An 18,966-nucleotide genomic window follows, 5' to 3' on the forward strand; every position below is an offset into this window, starting at 1 on the left:
CATGCTATCCTTATCCTTTGCCCTTGCATAAATCAATTTCATATTTTCTGATTATACTAAAAATATCACCTTCAAGCCCTGCTGCAGTACTATCGACTTCAGATGTAAACCTCACAAAAGACTCACGAATTTCTATTTGTGTTTAGCACCTCATTATTTTCTACCTTCTTCAGGTACCTATTCGTTTCGGATGACTTCTAGAATGTTTTCATTCTTCTTCGGTCTATGATATTCTAGCATTCTTCTATACAGGCACATCTCAGATTTTTAGTGGTGGCTTCTGTGAGTATCCAGGATTCTAAGCTATATAATAAAATAGAAAAGGCATAGCATCTTAATTGCTTCACCTTTGTTTCAATAGATATGTTAGTGATTTTTGAAGATGACACTCATTTTGTGAAATACCGTCTTTGTTTTTCTATACGACAATTTATTTCTTGTGCACTGTTTCATTGTTCATTTATGATGGTTCCAAGATCGCAATATTGTTAACCACATTCAATTCGAGTTCCATTGACATATAGGTGATCTCCATTTATATCTCTTTTGCTGATGATCATTTGTTTTGTTTTCTTTACGTTGATATTAACACCATTTTGTTGACTCTATTGATTGCGCGATAGGGTCCATTAACCTTTGCAGTGTTTCCAAATTATCTGCTTTCACCATGATATCGTCGGCGTAACGAATATTATTCAATCTGACTCTGTTCACAAGGATACCTTCTTCTACTCCGTTAAGAGCGTCGTTGATTTTTTTTTTGAAATGTGAGTTGAATATCAAAGGCGGGAGGACATAAGCCGTTTCATCTCCATTAAGTCTTAAGCATGCTCTCTGATTCCAGTATAGATTTAAAATTAATCTGATATCTTTATGTCCAAGTCGTTTTTTTTAATTGTTCAGACATATCAAGTAACTACAGATTTTTGGTAACTAACCTTGGTTTTTACAATCTTGCAAACCTGTCAGTCTTTCCAAAATAATAATAGAGATAGCTGGTCAATTTTTAATAGATCTTGGGTTGTATCCATAATAATCAAAAAAAAGAAAGTGTATTGAGTTTTGAATTTGTTTTTGATACTTTGGTTATCAGCAAATGAATAATTTTATTTTAAATCGCGTGACCGTTGTGCTGCTCAAATAGGTAATTTATTTCACCCTTTGGCTTTAATACAAGCTCTTTCAAAATAGGCTCGTACTTGGACATTAATTGTAAAATAAACATGAAATTACCAGATTTCAAATGATGGTCATTTAAAGGCAAATTGAACGTTGCTGAGGTACTCATAATATTAATAAGACGGTTAAGCAAATCTCACCAGAAACACCAGAAACAAATTCTAGTGCTCATTTCATTTTCCAAATAATTATAAATCACGTTTCCTCTGTAATATTTTACACCGAGTACGTATTTTTAATTTATTTAAATGCCTTCGTTTGTTACATATTTTCAAAATTGGGATGTACGTGGGCATTTTAAAAGAAAAATATATACAGGGACCGCCTAAAGTTCCGCATAAATTTGATAAAAATTAGAGACATGACTTTTTGAGAAAACGCTCGGACCCGTCGATTTTAATGTTGCGCATTATTTCACATAAATTTTTGTATACAGGGTGGAACAAAAAAAAAGATATGACGTCATCGGTCATTTTTTTAAATAGAATGCTATATTTTTTATTGTATTTATGAAATATAGGCGAAATTCCAAGCAAGTTTCGTATAACACACCTTATCTCAAAACTCAACTGTTTCCGAAATATTTACATTAAAATAACAAGAAAACAAATAAGTACGTCTATTTACAAATTAAGGTAAAATCGAAAATAAAAATAATGTTATAAATACTGCCAATTGTTTCTATTTCCATGGTTGCACTTGTAAAGAATCTTCATTTTCGAATGTCACTATCAGTTCTAAAATTAATAGTTTTTATCAGAATAAATCAGGGCTAATTTAACGGAAACCCAACGAATTGAAACTTTGATAATGCTAGGGTACGAGGGTCGAGTGCGCACGCAAAAAGAAGTAAGTGAACTGTTAAATGCCAAATACCCAAACCATCCTAGGTCATGTTAGGGATTTGCCAAGATCAGGTCGTCCAAAAATTTCTGAAGAAACAAAATTAGACATCCTGCTCTCCGTCGAAGAAAATTCAAACAATGCAACTTCACAAATTTCAGTTGATAATAATATAGCCGAAACATCAGTAAGACGCATCTTAAAAGCAAATGAATACCACCCTTATAAAATTTGACTAATACACGAATTAAATGAGGACGATCCTAATCAAAGAAACTAATTTTGCGAGCAAATGATAAACATTTGCAAGTTTGTGTTACGAGTTTTGTTTTCGGATGAAGCAACTCAGTCAGTGTTAAATCCACACTGGGCAACTGAGGCTCATACACAGTACCGTAAATCTATTAATGTTTGGGCTGGTATCGTGAAAAATAAAGTAATAGGGCCATCTTCAAGAAAATCTATTTCCTGCTTTAGCTGCCCTATACCCAGACGAACAAGACCCTGCTGTCTCGACAGATAATTTGTGGTTTTAACAAGACGGCGCACCTCCACATTTCTTTCGAGATGTCCGTAATTACTTGGATACAGTGTTCCCAGGAAGATGGATAGGGCGAAGAGGGCCAATAGAGTGGCCGGCTTGCTTGATTGTTGTGTACACTCCTGGAAATTCTGAAATTACTCTAATCTTTCCAATAGATGTTAACATAAATTCTTTAAATAAATTAATATTTCAGTTTTATTAAATCCTACCTAGACAATTAATTTATCTCTAACATATTGTAATAAAATTCAGGAACATACTCCCACTACTCCAGGAATACTCTTTTATATCAGGAACACACATTTATTGACAACATCAAAAACTCTAACCTAACTTGCATTGACTGTCGTTTAATTGTTTCTAAAGTAGAAACTGACTAAACAATTAAAACTAAATAAAATGTCACTAAGCGATATCGCTTCTAAAGACCCATGGAACAATTTGGAACTGTTTAGAATTTTTTTCATTGTTTTTGCTAAAGGAGACCAATAATTTCAAGAAACATTGTTAACTAAAATGGTATATTTATCTTCAGTGTGATTTAGTGTAAAACATGTAGTTCTTGCAATAGTTGAACCAAGTCCTCAGGCAGTAAGTCTGAGTGTAAATAGCAACATTTTCTAGGTCCATTTAAGTCTCCGAATTTTACAATCTGACTTTTTGATTACCATAGCCAAGTCTTATTTTGTTTTAATGCCTTGCAAATATCCAAGATTATCATGTGACTGTTGTGCTGTGCGATCATGGTTTTTCTATAGCTATACGATCATACGTTTTTCTATTTATGAGTCCTCTTAGAGAGATATGACTTAATCGATTGACACTTGGCATCATATAGAACTCAGACATAAAAGCTTAAACAGCGTTATTCCGTGACACAATTAAATACTTTTGACAGATCCTAAATTGATTCACATCACATTGATTTACAAGACTTTTCTTAATTCAAGAAATTAAAAGACAGCGTCTTTTGAACTGTTTTGAAACCATACCGATTTTTATCTCATACAAATCTTGAAGAAATCCGTAATTTGTATATTTTCTTGTTTTATTGTTACTTGATTGAAAAATAATTAAAATAGATGTGGTAATTTAATAATGTACTAGTAATATTAGCAACTGTTGGGGTTCTTCCCAATATGTAAACTAAACTAGGCTACATATTGGGAAGAAATTTGAGCTTAAGGTTTGTAGGAAATTTAAGTTCGGTTCAGAATTGTAATTTGGTTTCCAAGATTTCTGTTCAAGATCAACTTGAAAGATTTTTGGCCTTGGAAGAAGAATGTAAGAATTTTTTCGCTGGGACAACAGAAAGGGATAAGGATGGCCGGTTTATTGTCAAACTTCCATTTCGTTTAGGGGCACCAAGTTTAGGTGATTCATTCAATATGGCTTTAAAAAGATTTATCTCTATCGAAAGGAAACTTAATAGGGATATGGAGCTAAGGGAGCTGTATCATGGATTTATGTTTTATACAAGAATATCTAGATTTAGGACATATGTCTCGTATAGAGGTAGTTTAGGACGTACAAGAAACGGAATCTAAAAGGTATTATATTCCGCATCATTTTAAAGAACCAGTTTTAAAGAAAACGTCATTGACAACAAAATTACGCGTGGTGTTCGATGCTAGCGCCATCACATCTTCTGGAGCTTCGTTCAATGATCATCTTATGGTAAGTTACAGGATGACATTTTTAGTATTATCTTAAGATTTTGACTGCATTCGGTAATTATCACAGCAGACGTTGAAAAAAAATGTTTCGTCAGGTTTGGGTTTCAGAAGATGATAGGGACTATCAAAGAATTTTATGGCAGTTCGATGAAAATAAACCAATCGAACACTATCGTTTGAACACGATTACTTACGGAATGGCAAGTTCTGGGTATTTAGCTGTCAAATCTATCCAGCAATTAGCTAAGAGAGCACCAGTGGATTCTGTAGTAGCATAGGTGATAATAAAGGGTTTTTTCATGGACGACTTACTCTCAGGGGCAGACAATATTGAAAACGTGTGGCGTTGAAAGGTAAAATTAGTAAGTTGCTTACTTCAGGTGGGTTTATATTAGGGAAGTGGAAGTCTAATAAGCCAGAAGTGATTAACGCCATCGAGGATTCGAACGTTGAACTTTATATTTTAGGTGATAACAGTACATCAAAAACCTTGGGGAAAAAATAGGGTGGCAACGATGACGATAAGGTCTCGGAGGAACTTTTATTGGAATGGATGGGTATACAAAAGGACTTTGAGAAAATAAGGGATATTAAGGTTGATAGGCAGGTTATTTGCAATGATTTCACAGAGGTTCAATTGCATGGTTTCTGCGATGCATCACAGAAGGCCTATGGTGCATGTATTTTCCTCAGGACAGTGAATTCAAATAGCAGTTGCCGTGTAAGTTTACTATGTTCCAAGTCTCGAGTCGCCCCGCTGAAAGTAATATCACTTCCAAGGTTAGAACTCTGCGGTGCATTGCTCTTGGCTAAGCTAGTAAAATCAGTATTACAATCCACTGAGCTAAAACCTTCGGAAATCAATTATTGGTCTGATTCATCCATTGTGTTATGCTTGCCAGAGAGCCATCAACTTGGACGACTTTCGTAGCAAATAGTACAGCGAAAATACAACATTTGACAGAAGGTGCTATGGAATGGGGTCACGTTGTATCAGAGGAAAATCTAGCAGATTTGATATCAAGGGGTTGTGATTGCGAAAATTTAAGGTTTAATTCGTTATGGTGGGACGGTCTTTGGTGGCTAAGTAAGAGTAGGGACTACTGGCCTCAAGAAAATAGGGTTTTTATTAAGGAGATTCCGGATCAAAGAGTTATTCGTAAAGTATGTATAGCTTTAATTTTTTCATACATTTTCCAACGGATTTCAAATTTTTTAAGGAATTGAGGTCTATTTCTAAAGGCAAACCTGTGGATAAAGGTAGCAAATTAATTTCGTTTAATCCGTTTATAGATAGGCAAGGTTTGCTGCGTGTCGGTGGTAGGTTAAGTAAGGCTGATGTAAGCTATGATCAGAAACTTTCGGTCATACCCGGTAAACATAAGGTTACAAGGTTGATTATCCTACAAGAGCATTATAGACATCTACATGCGGGTCCTCAGGCACTTCTTGCCCAATTGAGGTTAAAATGCTGGCCTACACCTGGTCGTCATGCGATTAGAAGTGTGTTGAGAACTTGTATAGTTTGTTTTAGGGTAAAACCTAAAGATTTACGGCAAATCATGGGCGATCTCTCACGGGCAAGGGTTATACCTTCCCGACCATTAACAAACAGCGGCGTAGATTACGCGGGATCTTTTCATATTAAGGCTAATACAGGTAGAGGGTACAGAGTTGTTAAGGCTTACTTATGTGTATTTCTGTGCTTTGTTACAAGGGCAATTCACCTAGAACTTTAAGAGATTTATCGCGCGAAGGGGGGCATGTAGTAACATATACTCAGATAATGCTACAAATTTTTCGGAGGCAAATAGTGAAATTCAGCAATTATATTGATATTTACAAGACAAAACGCGTCAAAAGGCCTTTTCAAATTATTTTTCCGGTTACTTTATAAGGTGGCATTTTATTCCACCACGTTCGCCGCATTTTGGTGGACTTTGGAAATCTACCATTAAGTAGGCCAAGTACCATTTAAAAAGGGTCATAGGGGAACAAAAATTAACATACGAAGAGTTATATACAGTTATAACCCAGGTTGAATGTTGCTTGAATTCTAGACCACTAACTCCATTATCGGAAGGTCCGGAGGAGTTAGAAGTATTAACACCTAGTCATTTTTTAATCGGTTGCTCACCCTATGCCCTACCTCAAGAAGACATTGCGGAATACAACCCAAGTCGGTTACAAAGGTATCACTTACTCACACAGCTTGTCCAAGGGTTTTGGAAAAAATGGCAGTTACAGTATTTGGGTCAACTGCAGCAGCGATACAAGTGGCGTGGTGTGATGGATGACATTAAGATAGGTGATATGGTGATAGTGCGGGAAGAAAACTTGCCGCCAATGAAGTGGCAGCTAGGTCGTGTGATAGAGTGACATCCAGGAACAGATAGTAAATGTAGAGTTGTTTCTATTAAAGTTTCAAGTAGTGTAATTAAAAGGGCTATCTCACGTGTATGTGTCTTACCGATAGAAGGTAGTCGTTTAACTTAGGATTATATGTATAATGGTTAGGTTAGGTTTCGAAAGACAAGCTTTCAAGGGGGGCGGCTTGTTAGGGTTACTCTTAATAAAATAAACTAAAAATAATGTGGACCCCTTAATAAGCTGAAAATAATAAATAATTCTAGGAATCAACGGACGGTCGTGAAAAATAAACATATCGTAAAAAATGAGTTCAGTCGTCCTAGAGGAATCGAAAAGGCACGCGTTTTCTTACTCTTCTTGAAAGTTGTCATTCGTTTTAATCGGGGTTTCAGTTTTTAAATACGTAAAGTTAGATTTATTTTAAATTAGTTTTTTTGTGAATCTTAATCCCTCGAGTTGTTATCGAGGTGCATGTGTGTAGTTGCATTAAAAGCTATCGAAAAATAAAAAACATTTTATTTAAAACTGCAAAAGCCCCAAACAGCAACCTTAAAGGAAAAAACAACATCCCCTACTGAAGAAGGAATTAGCAGCGAAGCATATACCAGTGCGATAATTGATAAATTAACAACTAGTTATTCTGTTTCGTGTTTAACAATGTATAGATACTTTATTTGAAACAATATATTTTTATTTGGTTTTTCAAAAAATGAGGACAGCAATATTTGGGTTAATAGTTTTAGTTACCACCTCTGGCTTATTCACCGCATATCTGATGCTACTTTAGTGATGCGACTTCTAATCGTTGGCGCAAAGAATATTGATCCTAATCTAAGTAATAGTAACTTAATCTATAATATTTCCAACGTAAAAATAATCAAAATACAATATACTTATTAATTTTCCATTATAAGAAGTAATCCGAATTTGGGCCAATGATGAATATCTCGAATAACAAAATAAACGTCGGCTGGGAACTTCGCTCCGACGAAATTATATATAAGAAATAAATGTAGTGAATTGTATGAAAAGCAAGTTTATCAGTATTATAGGATAATAGAAAATATGCCTTTATTTTTCATATAATGAAGGCTAAGGGATTCGATATTCAGACATTTGAAATGAGATGATTACTTTTTAATCTTAGTATTTCTTCTTTTTTGGAATTATAATTCTAAAAAAATATTGCGCATTATATAAAATCTATTCCTTGATGATAAAATGGAATAACGAAATACTAAATTTTGCACTTACTTCTTTTCCGATGGTGTATTTCATTGATGTCCGTCATAGATCTTTCCGGGATATTTACTGATATCACCTGTTTATCCGTCATTCTTTTAGCCGGAAAAATACTCAATCGCGAAGGTAAATAGAACTAAGAGGTTTCTAAATATTTTTTATGGAATGTCTATACTTAAAGCACTTTTTGATTACTAGTATAATCGACGACATAGTGACTGACACTGATTATTTTGCGAGTAAGATAAGTGTACTTCAAAATATTTCGAAAATTTTAACTTATGTATGTAGACACATGTTTAAAATTATACTCATAAATTTTAAGTTGGTTAATTTTAATAAACCTACATTTACAAAAAAATATAAAACCAGAACAGATACCGAGAAGTGACAATAAACAAATCAACTTTGTTTTAATATTCCTAGCCGCAAAACCTACAATATTATACAGTTGTTACTTAAAGCTAAGTAATTAATTTTCACCGCACATAAAATTTAAAAAATCCCCTTTTTTATATTAAAGTAATAGAGAGAAATCCTGGTGTAGTTTTAAGTACGACAGTGTCACTTTATAAGTTAAATAACAAAATAATTTTTTTTTATTATTAAACGTGTAATAGCGCACGCAGTTTGGTCTCAATGATATGCCGAGACTATTTCTTTCTTTTGTATCCACTAAGTTCTTTTAAATCCCAGAGGAGTTCTATTTCAAGCTTTTGAACCCTCACTCACTGCGTAGTGTGGTTTGGGGTTCTCTATTTCCGAGCATAGTAATATGCTTCTCCTGCATTACGATGCATACGGCATTAATAGGCATTAATATGAATAAGAATAAGCTAATCGTCACCTAGGAGTGAGAAGGCGAAGATTGACTGAGTAAGACGTGACTCATACTTGGGCCTTGAAAAGCTCAAGCAATCGAAAGAACACGCTTCTACATATAGATGGCGGCAAGAAAGCGAAACTACCGTCTCGAAAGTCAAGACTGCACGGACCTTCAAGCATCTGATATGTCATATAAAATGCGCCCATGCTTCCTAGCTTTTAAGCTTCTAGAATTTTGCAGACTCTTTCTTTTTAGTTTATAATCTTTTATATATTAAATTTTGCAAAAAATTTTAACAAGGTTGCTTGGTTCTTATATTTTGCATAAAATTTTTCCAGTTGTTTAATTCAGTGTAAAGTGGTTTCTTTTCTTTTATTTATGTGTGCTGACACGTAAGGTAAGGGAAAATTAAAAAAAAACAGTCAATTACATTGTAAATATTGTAAAAGAGTTGAGATCTAAATAGTAGACTTTGAGTCAAATATAAACATTGGCGACATTGCATGTGCTAGTGTTAGTGTAAACGACAAAAGTGAGAAATGGAAAAGAAGAAGCTGCTACGTTGAATCTGTGTACACTAAAAGACACAGATTTCCTAGTTTTAGAAAGTCTATGTGTGAAAATTATTTTACGCCTGATTCATTCATGCCCAATTCAAGGAGGGACCGTAAACCAGAAGCCATAAGGTCAGTTAACCTCCCAGGCTTAATACAATCTAATTTAGAATGGTCTTTGTAACAAGTGATCTTACCAGAGGTAGTAAGCTTTAGGCCTTACCACCTCTGGTAAAGTCTTAGTTGGGTTAAAGCTTTTTAATTTTACGTTTATCGTAGTAAATAAAATATTACTCTTAGACTGACACAACTATTGTGCCACCTAATAATATCTTGTATGATATATTTGGAATTAAAAAAAAAATGTTTTTTTTTTTTTGAGTCAAAGACGTATAGGATATTCTATTTAAAAATGTCTTTTTTGCAGACCATAATTATCAAGATTTGACCACTTTTGATCACATAGAACAGCAGCCGATAACAAAATGTGCACTAAGCTGATGGATTGTCATGTAATACACTCAAAAATAAATAAAGTGGAGATTAAAAACTGCATCGAGGTCTTTAAATATACAGTAAGATCCTACAGGAACAAAGTGGAAAAATGGGGTAAGATTTTATTTTTTTAATTCATTTTAAAAATTAATAGTTTAAATTATGCTCTCTATTTCTAGACATCCGAGACCAAAATTATCCAGTGAAAACTCACCTTTTTCGGGATAGATGTTTGACAGCCTATATTTCAAAACTTTAAAGCTGACGTCAAATCTAAGAGAAAAGCAGTTTCAATTCATGATTAGTTTTGCAGAGATTCTATAAAAATCTTGGTGTTATGAAATTTTTAAAGGCAAATGGGAAAATGATAATACAGGGTTTTATATTCTCCCCGGGGAGGGCCGGGGTAGAATAGCCCTCCGGTACGCTCTGCCTGTCGTAAAAGGCGACTAAAAGAGCAACCCCTTTGGTGGTAGGTGTTGTCCACTTGCATCGCCCGGTTCAATACCACCACATAGGACTTAGGCGGCGTGAAGTGGTTCCATGGATAATGTGGTAAATGTGGTAAATGCATGATGGCGCTCTCATGACCAAAACTTTCCGGAGGTAAACTCGCCTCCTATTCGGATCTCCGGGCGGAGTTGGGTTGGGTTGGGTTCGGCGGAGATTGGCAGTATTTGTCAAGAACGATTTGAGTTGCCAGCGGGAGGAAACGCTTGAACCTGAGGACTTCGACGTCATGTGGTTCAAAATAATAGCCAGTGGTGCCACGAAATTTATCTGCTGTATCTACAGACCACTAAGCGACACCCAATATAGACGGCTCTTTTTGAACCTGGTTGATTGCATTAACCATCTGCAAATTCACTACCCAAGCGCAGAAATCATCGTCATGGGTGATTTTAACGTTCACAATATCAACTGGCTGCGCTTCTGCAACAAGAACGACGATGAAGGACGAGAAGCTGAGCTATTTGCCACCATATGCGGGCTTACGCAGCCTATGGAGAAACCTACCAGAATCCCCGATCGAGACGGCGAGTTCGCGAGTCTCCTGGATCTGGTCTTGGCTTTAGACCCTGACTCGTACACAGTATCAGTACATGCCCCCCTAGGAACGTCGGACCACAAATTGATAACAGTCTCTTGCCAGTTGGAGGTTAAAACGCAGGATCCTCCGATGCCGCGAAAGGTATGGCACTATAAATCAGCAGAGTGGAACCATCTTCGGGAATGTTATCGCTCATTCCCTTGGAAAGAAGTCTGCTTTAGAACCAATAATATCTCAGAATGTGCAAACCAAATTACAGACACGATCTTAGCAGGAATGGAAGCTAATATCCCTTTTTCTACTAAATGCGGATCAAACAATAAGCAATGGTTCAACCTGAATTGCAAAAAGGCAGTAAACACTAAAAACGCACCATATCGCAAATGGCGTCAACATCCTTCCATCGAAAATCGGAGGAACTTTTTAGCCTCCAGAAATAGCTGCAAGCGAATTATTGATGAATGCAAAGAGAGTCACAACAACAGGATCAAAAACAAACTGCTAAACTGCCCAAATGGAACAAGATCTTTCTGGTCGGTATCGAAAGCCGTTAGTCAAGGATTTGCTAAGTCGGCCTTGCCACCCCTAACAGCAGATGATGGTTCTATCGCGGTAACAGCAAGGGAAAAAGCCAACTTACTAGGTAAACTCTTCGCGTCCAATTCTACTCTGCACTCGCAAGGCAACACACCGCCATATTTGCCAAGGGTGAATTCATCGATGGGAGAAATTTCGTTTCCCTAACGAATTATAAATAAAATTCTTAAAAGCGTAGACACCAACAAAGCTTCTGGACCCGATGGAATTCCAGCCCTAATACTAAGACGTTGTGCAGACGAATTGACTCCTCCCTTATGTAGACTGTTCACGGCATCGTATAAGCAGGGCCAATTTCCAACAAGCTGGAAAACTGTTGGAGTGCAAGCTGTACCCAAAAAAGGTGAGAAGACGATGCCCTCCAATTACCGCCCGATTGCACTAGTTCCAATAATATCGAAGATTATGGAGAAAGCAGTCAACCAACAACTGTTAAGATATCTGGAATCATCTGGACTAATCAGCGATCATCAATACGGCTTCCGAAAGCTTAGATCCACCGGCGATCTTCTGGCCTACGTCACACACTTGTGGACGGAGGCCATGGAGAAGCACGGCGAGTTCTGCTCAGTCGCTCTTGACATTTCCAAGGCATTTGACAGAGTGTGCCATGAGGGACTACTAACCAAGCTCTCCTCAATCGGCATACAAAACTCATTATTGAATTGGATCAAAAGTTTTCTTGAACAACGAACAATCCAAGTAGCCGTCGATGGATACCTCTCCGACAAATTTAACATTAACGCTGGAGTCCCTCAAGGATGCATTCTATCCCCCACCCTTTTCTTGGTATATATCAACGATTTGCTAGGAACCACTGTTAATCCAATCTACAGCTTTGCGGACGATAGCACACTTATTTCCACATTTAAGTCCGCCAAACCAACGACAGCCGCAAGTTCTCAGAGTCTTAGGCAGCAACAAGTAGCTTCAACCAACAACGATATTAGAGCAATCTTGGAGTGGGGCGATAACAATTTGGTCAATTTTAACGCTAAAAAAAACGCAGGCTGCAGTATTTACGATGAAGACTAACCTTGGTGGCCCGGAGCTGGTTATGGCAGGGAAAACATTGCCAATGAAATCATCTTTACATCTTCTAGGAGTCGAGGTCACCAACAGTGTGTCCTGGCATGACCACGTTGCCGAGGTCGCCAGGGCGGCTTCCAAAAAACTCGGAGTGCTTTTCAAAACGAAAAACTGTATACACCAGAACAGCTGCTGACTCTTTATAAGGCGCAAATACGCCCTTTCCTCGAGTATTGCTCGCATGTCTGGAGCTCTGCACCCAGGCATAGTTTAAACCTGCTGGATTCTATACAGAAGAGAGCTATTCGTCTTATCGACAAACCAGAACTGACAAAGAGTCTGGATAGTCTGGAGCTGTTTATTCTACCGTTATTATCACGGTAGGTGCTCCTTTGAGCTGGCAGGCCTGATTCCACCCAGGGCTGGTCCGGCAAGAAGGACGCGTCTAGCAGTTGCGGCTCATCAACATCGAGTCCACCTGCCTACCCCAAGGATGTCGCTGTATCGGGACTCATTCATCTGGAGAACATCTTCTTTGTGGAACGGGCTTCCACCTCACATATTTCCCGACGCATACGACCTACAGCGATTCAAGATAAATGCCCGCAAATATCTTCGCGCAAGCACCACTCCAAGAGTGACATAGGACTTTCCTCTTGTGCTTCTGTTTACCATTAAAAAAAAATATTTTGAATTGAAACATTTAAGATTTTGAATTTAAATCGGTTGATAGGAGTTTTTTATTTAAGAATAAAAAATTAATGCAGCGACTAGCCTTACAATAGCCCATTCGATCAACCCAATTTCCAGTACTTTTTCGATTGTTTTGGCTTGAATCTCATTAACAGCAATTCCGATTTAAATCGGTTGATAGGAGTTTTTTATTTAAGAATAAAAAATTAATGCAGCGACTAGCCTTACAATAGCCCATTCGATCAACCCAATTTCCAGTACTTTTTCGATTGTTTTGGCTTGAATCTCATTAACAGCAATTCCGATTTTGCGTTTCAAGTCATTATCTACTAATGGCTCCCCACAAAAAATAGCATAACGAGCTTAAATTGCACCTCCAAGGCGGTCAAACTACTTCAAAATTGCAGCTGATTATTCGATTTTCAAAGATGAGGCACAACTGTTACGACAGCTATGTGGCAAGTTGCGCCATCCTGTTAATACCAAATATCGTCCATGTCATTATTTCTAAACAAAAATTCATTGAGCATAGCTCTGTACGCTCACCATTAACTGTAACGGGGCATTTTCGAAGAAAAATGGGCCGATGATACCGCCGGACCAAAAACCGAACCAAACAGTGATTAGTTGGCGATACGTTGGCGTTTCAATGGTCAGGTGTGGATTCGGTAAAAATGCTCATCTTCGGCCAAACGATCTTGAGCCCTTTCGGTAAACCTAAAACGTACCGTATGGTCATGAGGCGTCAGTTTTTGCACTAATTAGAGTTTGTAGGCCTTGATACTGAGGTCTTTATGCAAATCTCGCTTTGGAGACTGCGAGAAATATTCAATTTCTGAGAATGATGACGAATTCAGGTAGATGGACGTTCACGCATATTTTGAGTAACAGCACGAACGTTTTCCGATGTGCGTACAGGACAAGAGCGAGAACGTAATGAGCGAACTCGCTTCACAAATTGATCAATAAAGTGACTTGGAGGCCAATCACTTCTGTCAAATTTTATTTTCAAATTTCTTATAGTTTGGGTTAAAGACTCTCCACTTTGGAAGAAGGCTTTCAATAATTTCCAATTTTGCTCGAGAGAGAGTATAGCATCGTATTTCGTAAATGTACAACCTTTGACTATATTTTTGACATAACATTATGACATTTGAGTGGCCATGGTTAAAATAATAGCTAGTTCCTTTTACTTTTAGCCTTTATTACTTAATGCCTCTTTTGTTACTAATTTATTAATAGTAATTTAATTTATAACATTTATTAAGAAATAAGAAATATATTTAATAAGAAATATACTAGTAAATTCAGTAGAGGATAATTCCAAAGTATATAGATTTTTTAGATAGATTGTTAGACTGTGGTAATTCTTTAGAGTTTAGAGAATAACCTTGGTTATGTGACAACCTTAGTTATTGTTCAGAATTTGTGTGTGTGTTAATTAACTCTAGTCTGATGATGGCAAGAACACTTGCCGAAATGCATCATTTCTGAAATTGGAGGATTAGTATTTTATTTGTGGAGAACAGATTTCCCCTACTAAGTTTTCAAAATTATTGATAACCTCAATAACCAATAATTTAAAAATAATAAGAGAAATTCAAAATTGGTGGTTCCAAACACTTTTCCAGGTGACAATTTTCTTAAATCAACTTCATCTATTAGTAAGTAAAATGGTTATAAACTATACTTTTACAGCTAAGAAGGGCTGGGTTATTCGTAAAAAATGTTTGACATTATTAAAATAGAACTTGGACAAATTCCTATTTTTTAATTAATAGGTCCAATATCTTATGTTTAGGACGAGCTTATGAAGGAATTTATTTTTATTTTAATTCTTTTTTTTTCTCATTTGAGAAATTAATTACCCAAAATTTACAAATCGGCTATTCATTTCCAAAAATTTTACAACGAATATTTAACAGGAGAGCTATAATGATGCAATATCATCAGTTTTAAAATCTTTCATCAAGTCTCAAATGTTCACGTGAAGATGCTAAAAGCTGGTTATCAAAAGATCTGTAAATAATTAAATTAAAACATAGAAGTAAAGTTTATTTAACCTAATATGTTAAATAAACCATTTTTATTTAAACATATTAGGTGTTAATTTAAATAAAATATTCAAGTAAGTATTCAACTGAATCCGATAGTTTCACAGAACTATCTTCCAGAGTTGAACCCACTGTTGCTGCTCTAAGGGACTCATCAAACTATCCAAAGACCCCATCAGCTGCTTCCACTTAATTTCTTAAAATTTTCATCAGTGAACGCAATATCAAAGAAGGTTTCACTGATCCACGGACCTCATCAATAACTTCTGCTGGAGCCCAATCAACTCCTGCCGGGTCTTGCAAGAAGTCATGAAATGACCCTAATATGAAATGCATCAAAGACCCCATCTGACGTCCAAGCATACGAAATAGTTTAAATAATCCAAAGATTGCATTAGTAATTTCTGCTTGGACATCGTTCAGTCCTGTCCCAAACAGCACAGATACGTACTAAAGACGTATTTTGTACGTACTCCACGACATAATGTACGTGCACAATATGTACCCCAAAAGACGTATTACGTACTATCGTATTATGTCTACTTTCCGCAGGATTCTGCGTCATATGTACGTACTTTTAGGACATTTTATGTCATGTATTGGACATAATATGACCAACATGATAGATGACCACGTACATCCTAGATACGTCATATTACTACCATGACTCCTTTTTTTGTGTGGTAAAATGTATTTGGGTGAAAAAATAACTCATTTATGAAAACTGAAAATATATTGTTTTTAAAAGAAATATATAAAAAATATAAAACAAAACATGTATATGTCTAAAAATAAAACAAAAAATAAACGTTCAAGAAAATAAAAAAAACATGATTTGTCCTTGGCAATTATTGTGAAATACAAACTTCCATTTTTTTTGTGCTTCCAATCCCTTGTAGAATAAATTACTAAAATGAATAAATATGCTCTTACCAGAAAATTGGGCTAGATTGTAGTAGATCCTTCCTATCACTGAGTGAACAGTAAAACTAAATTGAAATGTAAAGCTTTGGATTCTCTGGCCAGATCGATCCGAAATATTTCGGTGAATATTCGCGTACAAAACGTTCCAGATTGCCAAACTCAGTTCGTTCAAAAGTTTCGTCTCTTTGTGTTTTTTTTCTGAAGCTAGCAGCTTCAGAAATTCGTTGCGATATATTTCAGTGTTTTAAAATTGTACGTGCAGTACATCTTGCATTTAAAAACTAAAAATTGATTTTTTTATTGGTATGATTTTAGAAGAAGAACAGGATGATGATGATGTATCTGCGTTGTTAGCAGTGGGCAATGAAAATAAAAAAGTTTTAAAAATGTTCGAGAATAGGAGTAAAGAGGGAGTGTATAAATTGTTAGTATTAAAGCATCTTTCGGATAACGACACAAAGTTTAAAAAAAATTTCCGTTTAACGCCGCAACTGTCTTACACTGTACTAGATCACAAGGACGAAACACACATCTACATCACACAACACACTTCTACATCACATAAAGGACGAAGTTAGTACGCAACCTACAAACAAACATCCGACTCCTATTTCTCCAGAGAAAAAGATATGTCTCGCCTTAAGGTAAGTAAATATGTATATGTAGTGTGAACATGTCAAATTGAGGAAGATCTAAGGAAATAATATTTATCTTATTTATTTATTTATTTATTTTTCTATAAAAAAAAGTTTTAAAAAATGAAAAAAATATACCTCAATTATTAGACAACATGATATTATTTTACGTATTATTGTATATTATTTCATAAGTTATAAGTGGCTAAGTAGCTGATTAAGGTACAATCTGGTGGTATCCCCTGATCACAAGGCTTGTTGTAAGAAGGACCCGAGTGCTGTGGGAAGGGCCGGGATGTCCATATTGTGTTTGTCCTAAGGCATGGCAAGCAGAGCTCGAGTCGTCAGAGCAAAGGGCTGGGCTTGACATTGTTAAGAGAACTGAAAAAGAGGAAGGGCTGGATGATGGGCACTCTGATAAAGGGAAAGGATAAGTTGATGGGTACCGGGAAGGGTTCGATGATGGGAAACTGGATGGATATTTTTCTTTAATATTTTTCCCCTCTATGTCAGCCATAACAAGCAAAAGCTTTCGTTTAGCTTCCGCTAAGTACCGTGGCGATAGTGTTTTAGCTGTTGCTGCTAATGATTTGAAAAAGATATCAATATGATCTTCAACTAATACTGATGGTGTCGAGAAATTGTGTTGGGCTAAATCCCGAAGTAGTGCCATTCGTTCAGATCTTCCTTGGTCAATATCTTGAAATATTTGTGCGCGCCTCTTTTTCGCATAAATTTTTTCCGATTGTGATACCCTTTTTGTGCTAGCTATTTTCTCAACTGGTATCATATCAGCATTGTCCGTTTCATTAACTTAGGTCTATACCACACTGTATATATATATATATACTGGAATAAATTCAGTTAAAAGTAATCAAATTTTATCTCGCAAAATTCCTGAGACCCGTCGACCCGTCGATTTTTGTTTATTTTTTTCACATTTCAAGACAGTTTTTGTATTTTTTCACCTACAGGGGGGGTCCAAATTAACCCAAACTTTCTTTTTCAAATGGAAATCCACTTTTTTTAAACTCTCATTGAAAAGAGCCCTTTTTCCTGATTAAATTGCCCTATTTACTTTTGTGATTATCTAAAGGAGAAATACGAAAAAAAAAACATTAAATTATTAAAAGTTTCTATAATAATTATAAAATATTTAATTTTCATAAAAATGATTTTTATTAGATTTTATTTGAAGTCCTTTATTTTAATGAGGTACGTCTAAAAAACGCATAAAGAGTTCATAAACGGTAATATTGTTTATAATTTAAAGCATAATTATTAATTATAAATATTTATCATATAAATATTTTTTAACGACGTCACTGGTAAAGATTAGGTACGGCTTGACCATTCTGCTTCTGAGATTTGGTTGCGCAGTAGCCTAACGCTGATAACGCTCGGGAGCTCATTTAAATGGAATCTCTCGTGGTGCTCGCATCGGTGATTTTAGTACGGGTGCATAGTCAGTATATATTAAAGTTTTTATAAGTGTAATGTACCGCTTTTTACAGATAGACTGAGTATAAACACAATCATGCACTGCGCACGTGATTGTATAAAACAGAGAGAGACAGGCGCTGATAACGTGTAGGGGACGAAGACAAAAGATTGTTCTCCGACTTTAAATATATTATTGTATCGATTCTCGGTCTCTACAGTCAGTCTCGAAGAAGAGTAATTTCCAAAGTTTAAAAATGCCTTTTACAAGTAAAGTAAAAAATAAAGTGTTGTGAAATAGTTAGCAACGTATTGAAGTTTATGCAAGCAGAATCAGTGGCTGCTGGCAATGGTGAAGAAGTTATTCCTCTCGCAAAGGTATGTTTTGATCTGAAATTTCTCGAAATAATGGATTAGCAATGGCAATGGCCCTTAATGCCACCCAAAAGGCAAAAAGCGCTTCAGTTAACCAATAAAAATGATTTATTTTTAGGTTCAGGAACGTGTTGCTGCAGCAACAGGTGTTTCTATAAGAAATATACGAAGAATCAAGAACGAAGCAAAACTAGTCGACACGGGGCCGTACGACAACATTTTTAACCCCCAATAAAAAGCGACCTGATCGAATACTTAAAACTCATCTGGACGAAGCGCACTTGGGAGTTTTAAGGAGAACCATTATCAACCACCATGTTACCGAAAGGGAGGTTCCTACTTTAAAAACAGTCCATAAAAAGTTTGTAGAGGACATGGAGTACCAAGGTTGTAAAGAAAGTCTAAGAAAATAAATACATAAAATTGGGTTTCTATGGAG

At 36.0% G+C, this 18,966-nt stretch overlaps 1 protein-coding gene across 1 annotated transcript in view; it reads right to left on the reverse strand.

Moving 5' to 3' along the window:
• Positions 1-8,064, reverse strand: part of LOC126745867 (uncharacterized MFS-type transporter C09D4.1) — a 170,876-nt gene extending 162,812 nt beyond the window's left edge. Inside the window, exon 1 of the mRNA XM_050453893.1 lies at positions 7,867-8,064. Coding sequence (XP_050309850.1) covers positions 7,867-7,948 — 82 coding nt within the window. The 5' untranslated portion in view covers positions 7,949-8,064. The remainder of the gene's footprint in view (positions 1-7,866) is intronic.
• Between the last annotated feature and the right edge of the window lie 10,902 nt (positions 8,065-18,966).

This window comes from Anthonomus grandis, chromosome 16 (assembly GCF_022605725.1).
Source record: "Anthonomus grandis grandis chromosome 16, icAntGran1.3, whole genome shotgun sequence".
Classification (NCBI taxonomy): Eukaryota; Metazoa; Arthropoda; class Insecta; order Coleoptera; family Curculionidae; genus Anthonomus; species Anthonomus grandis.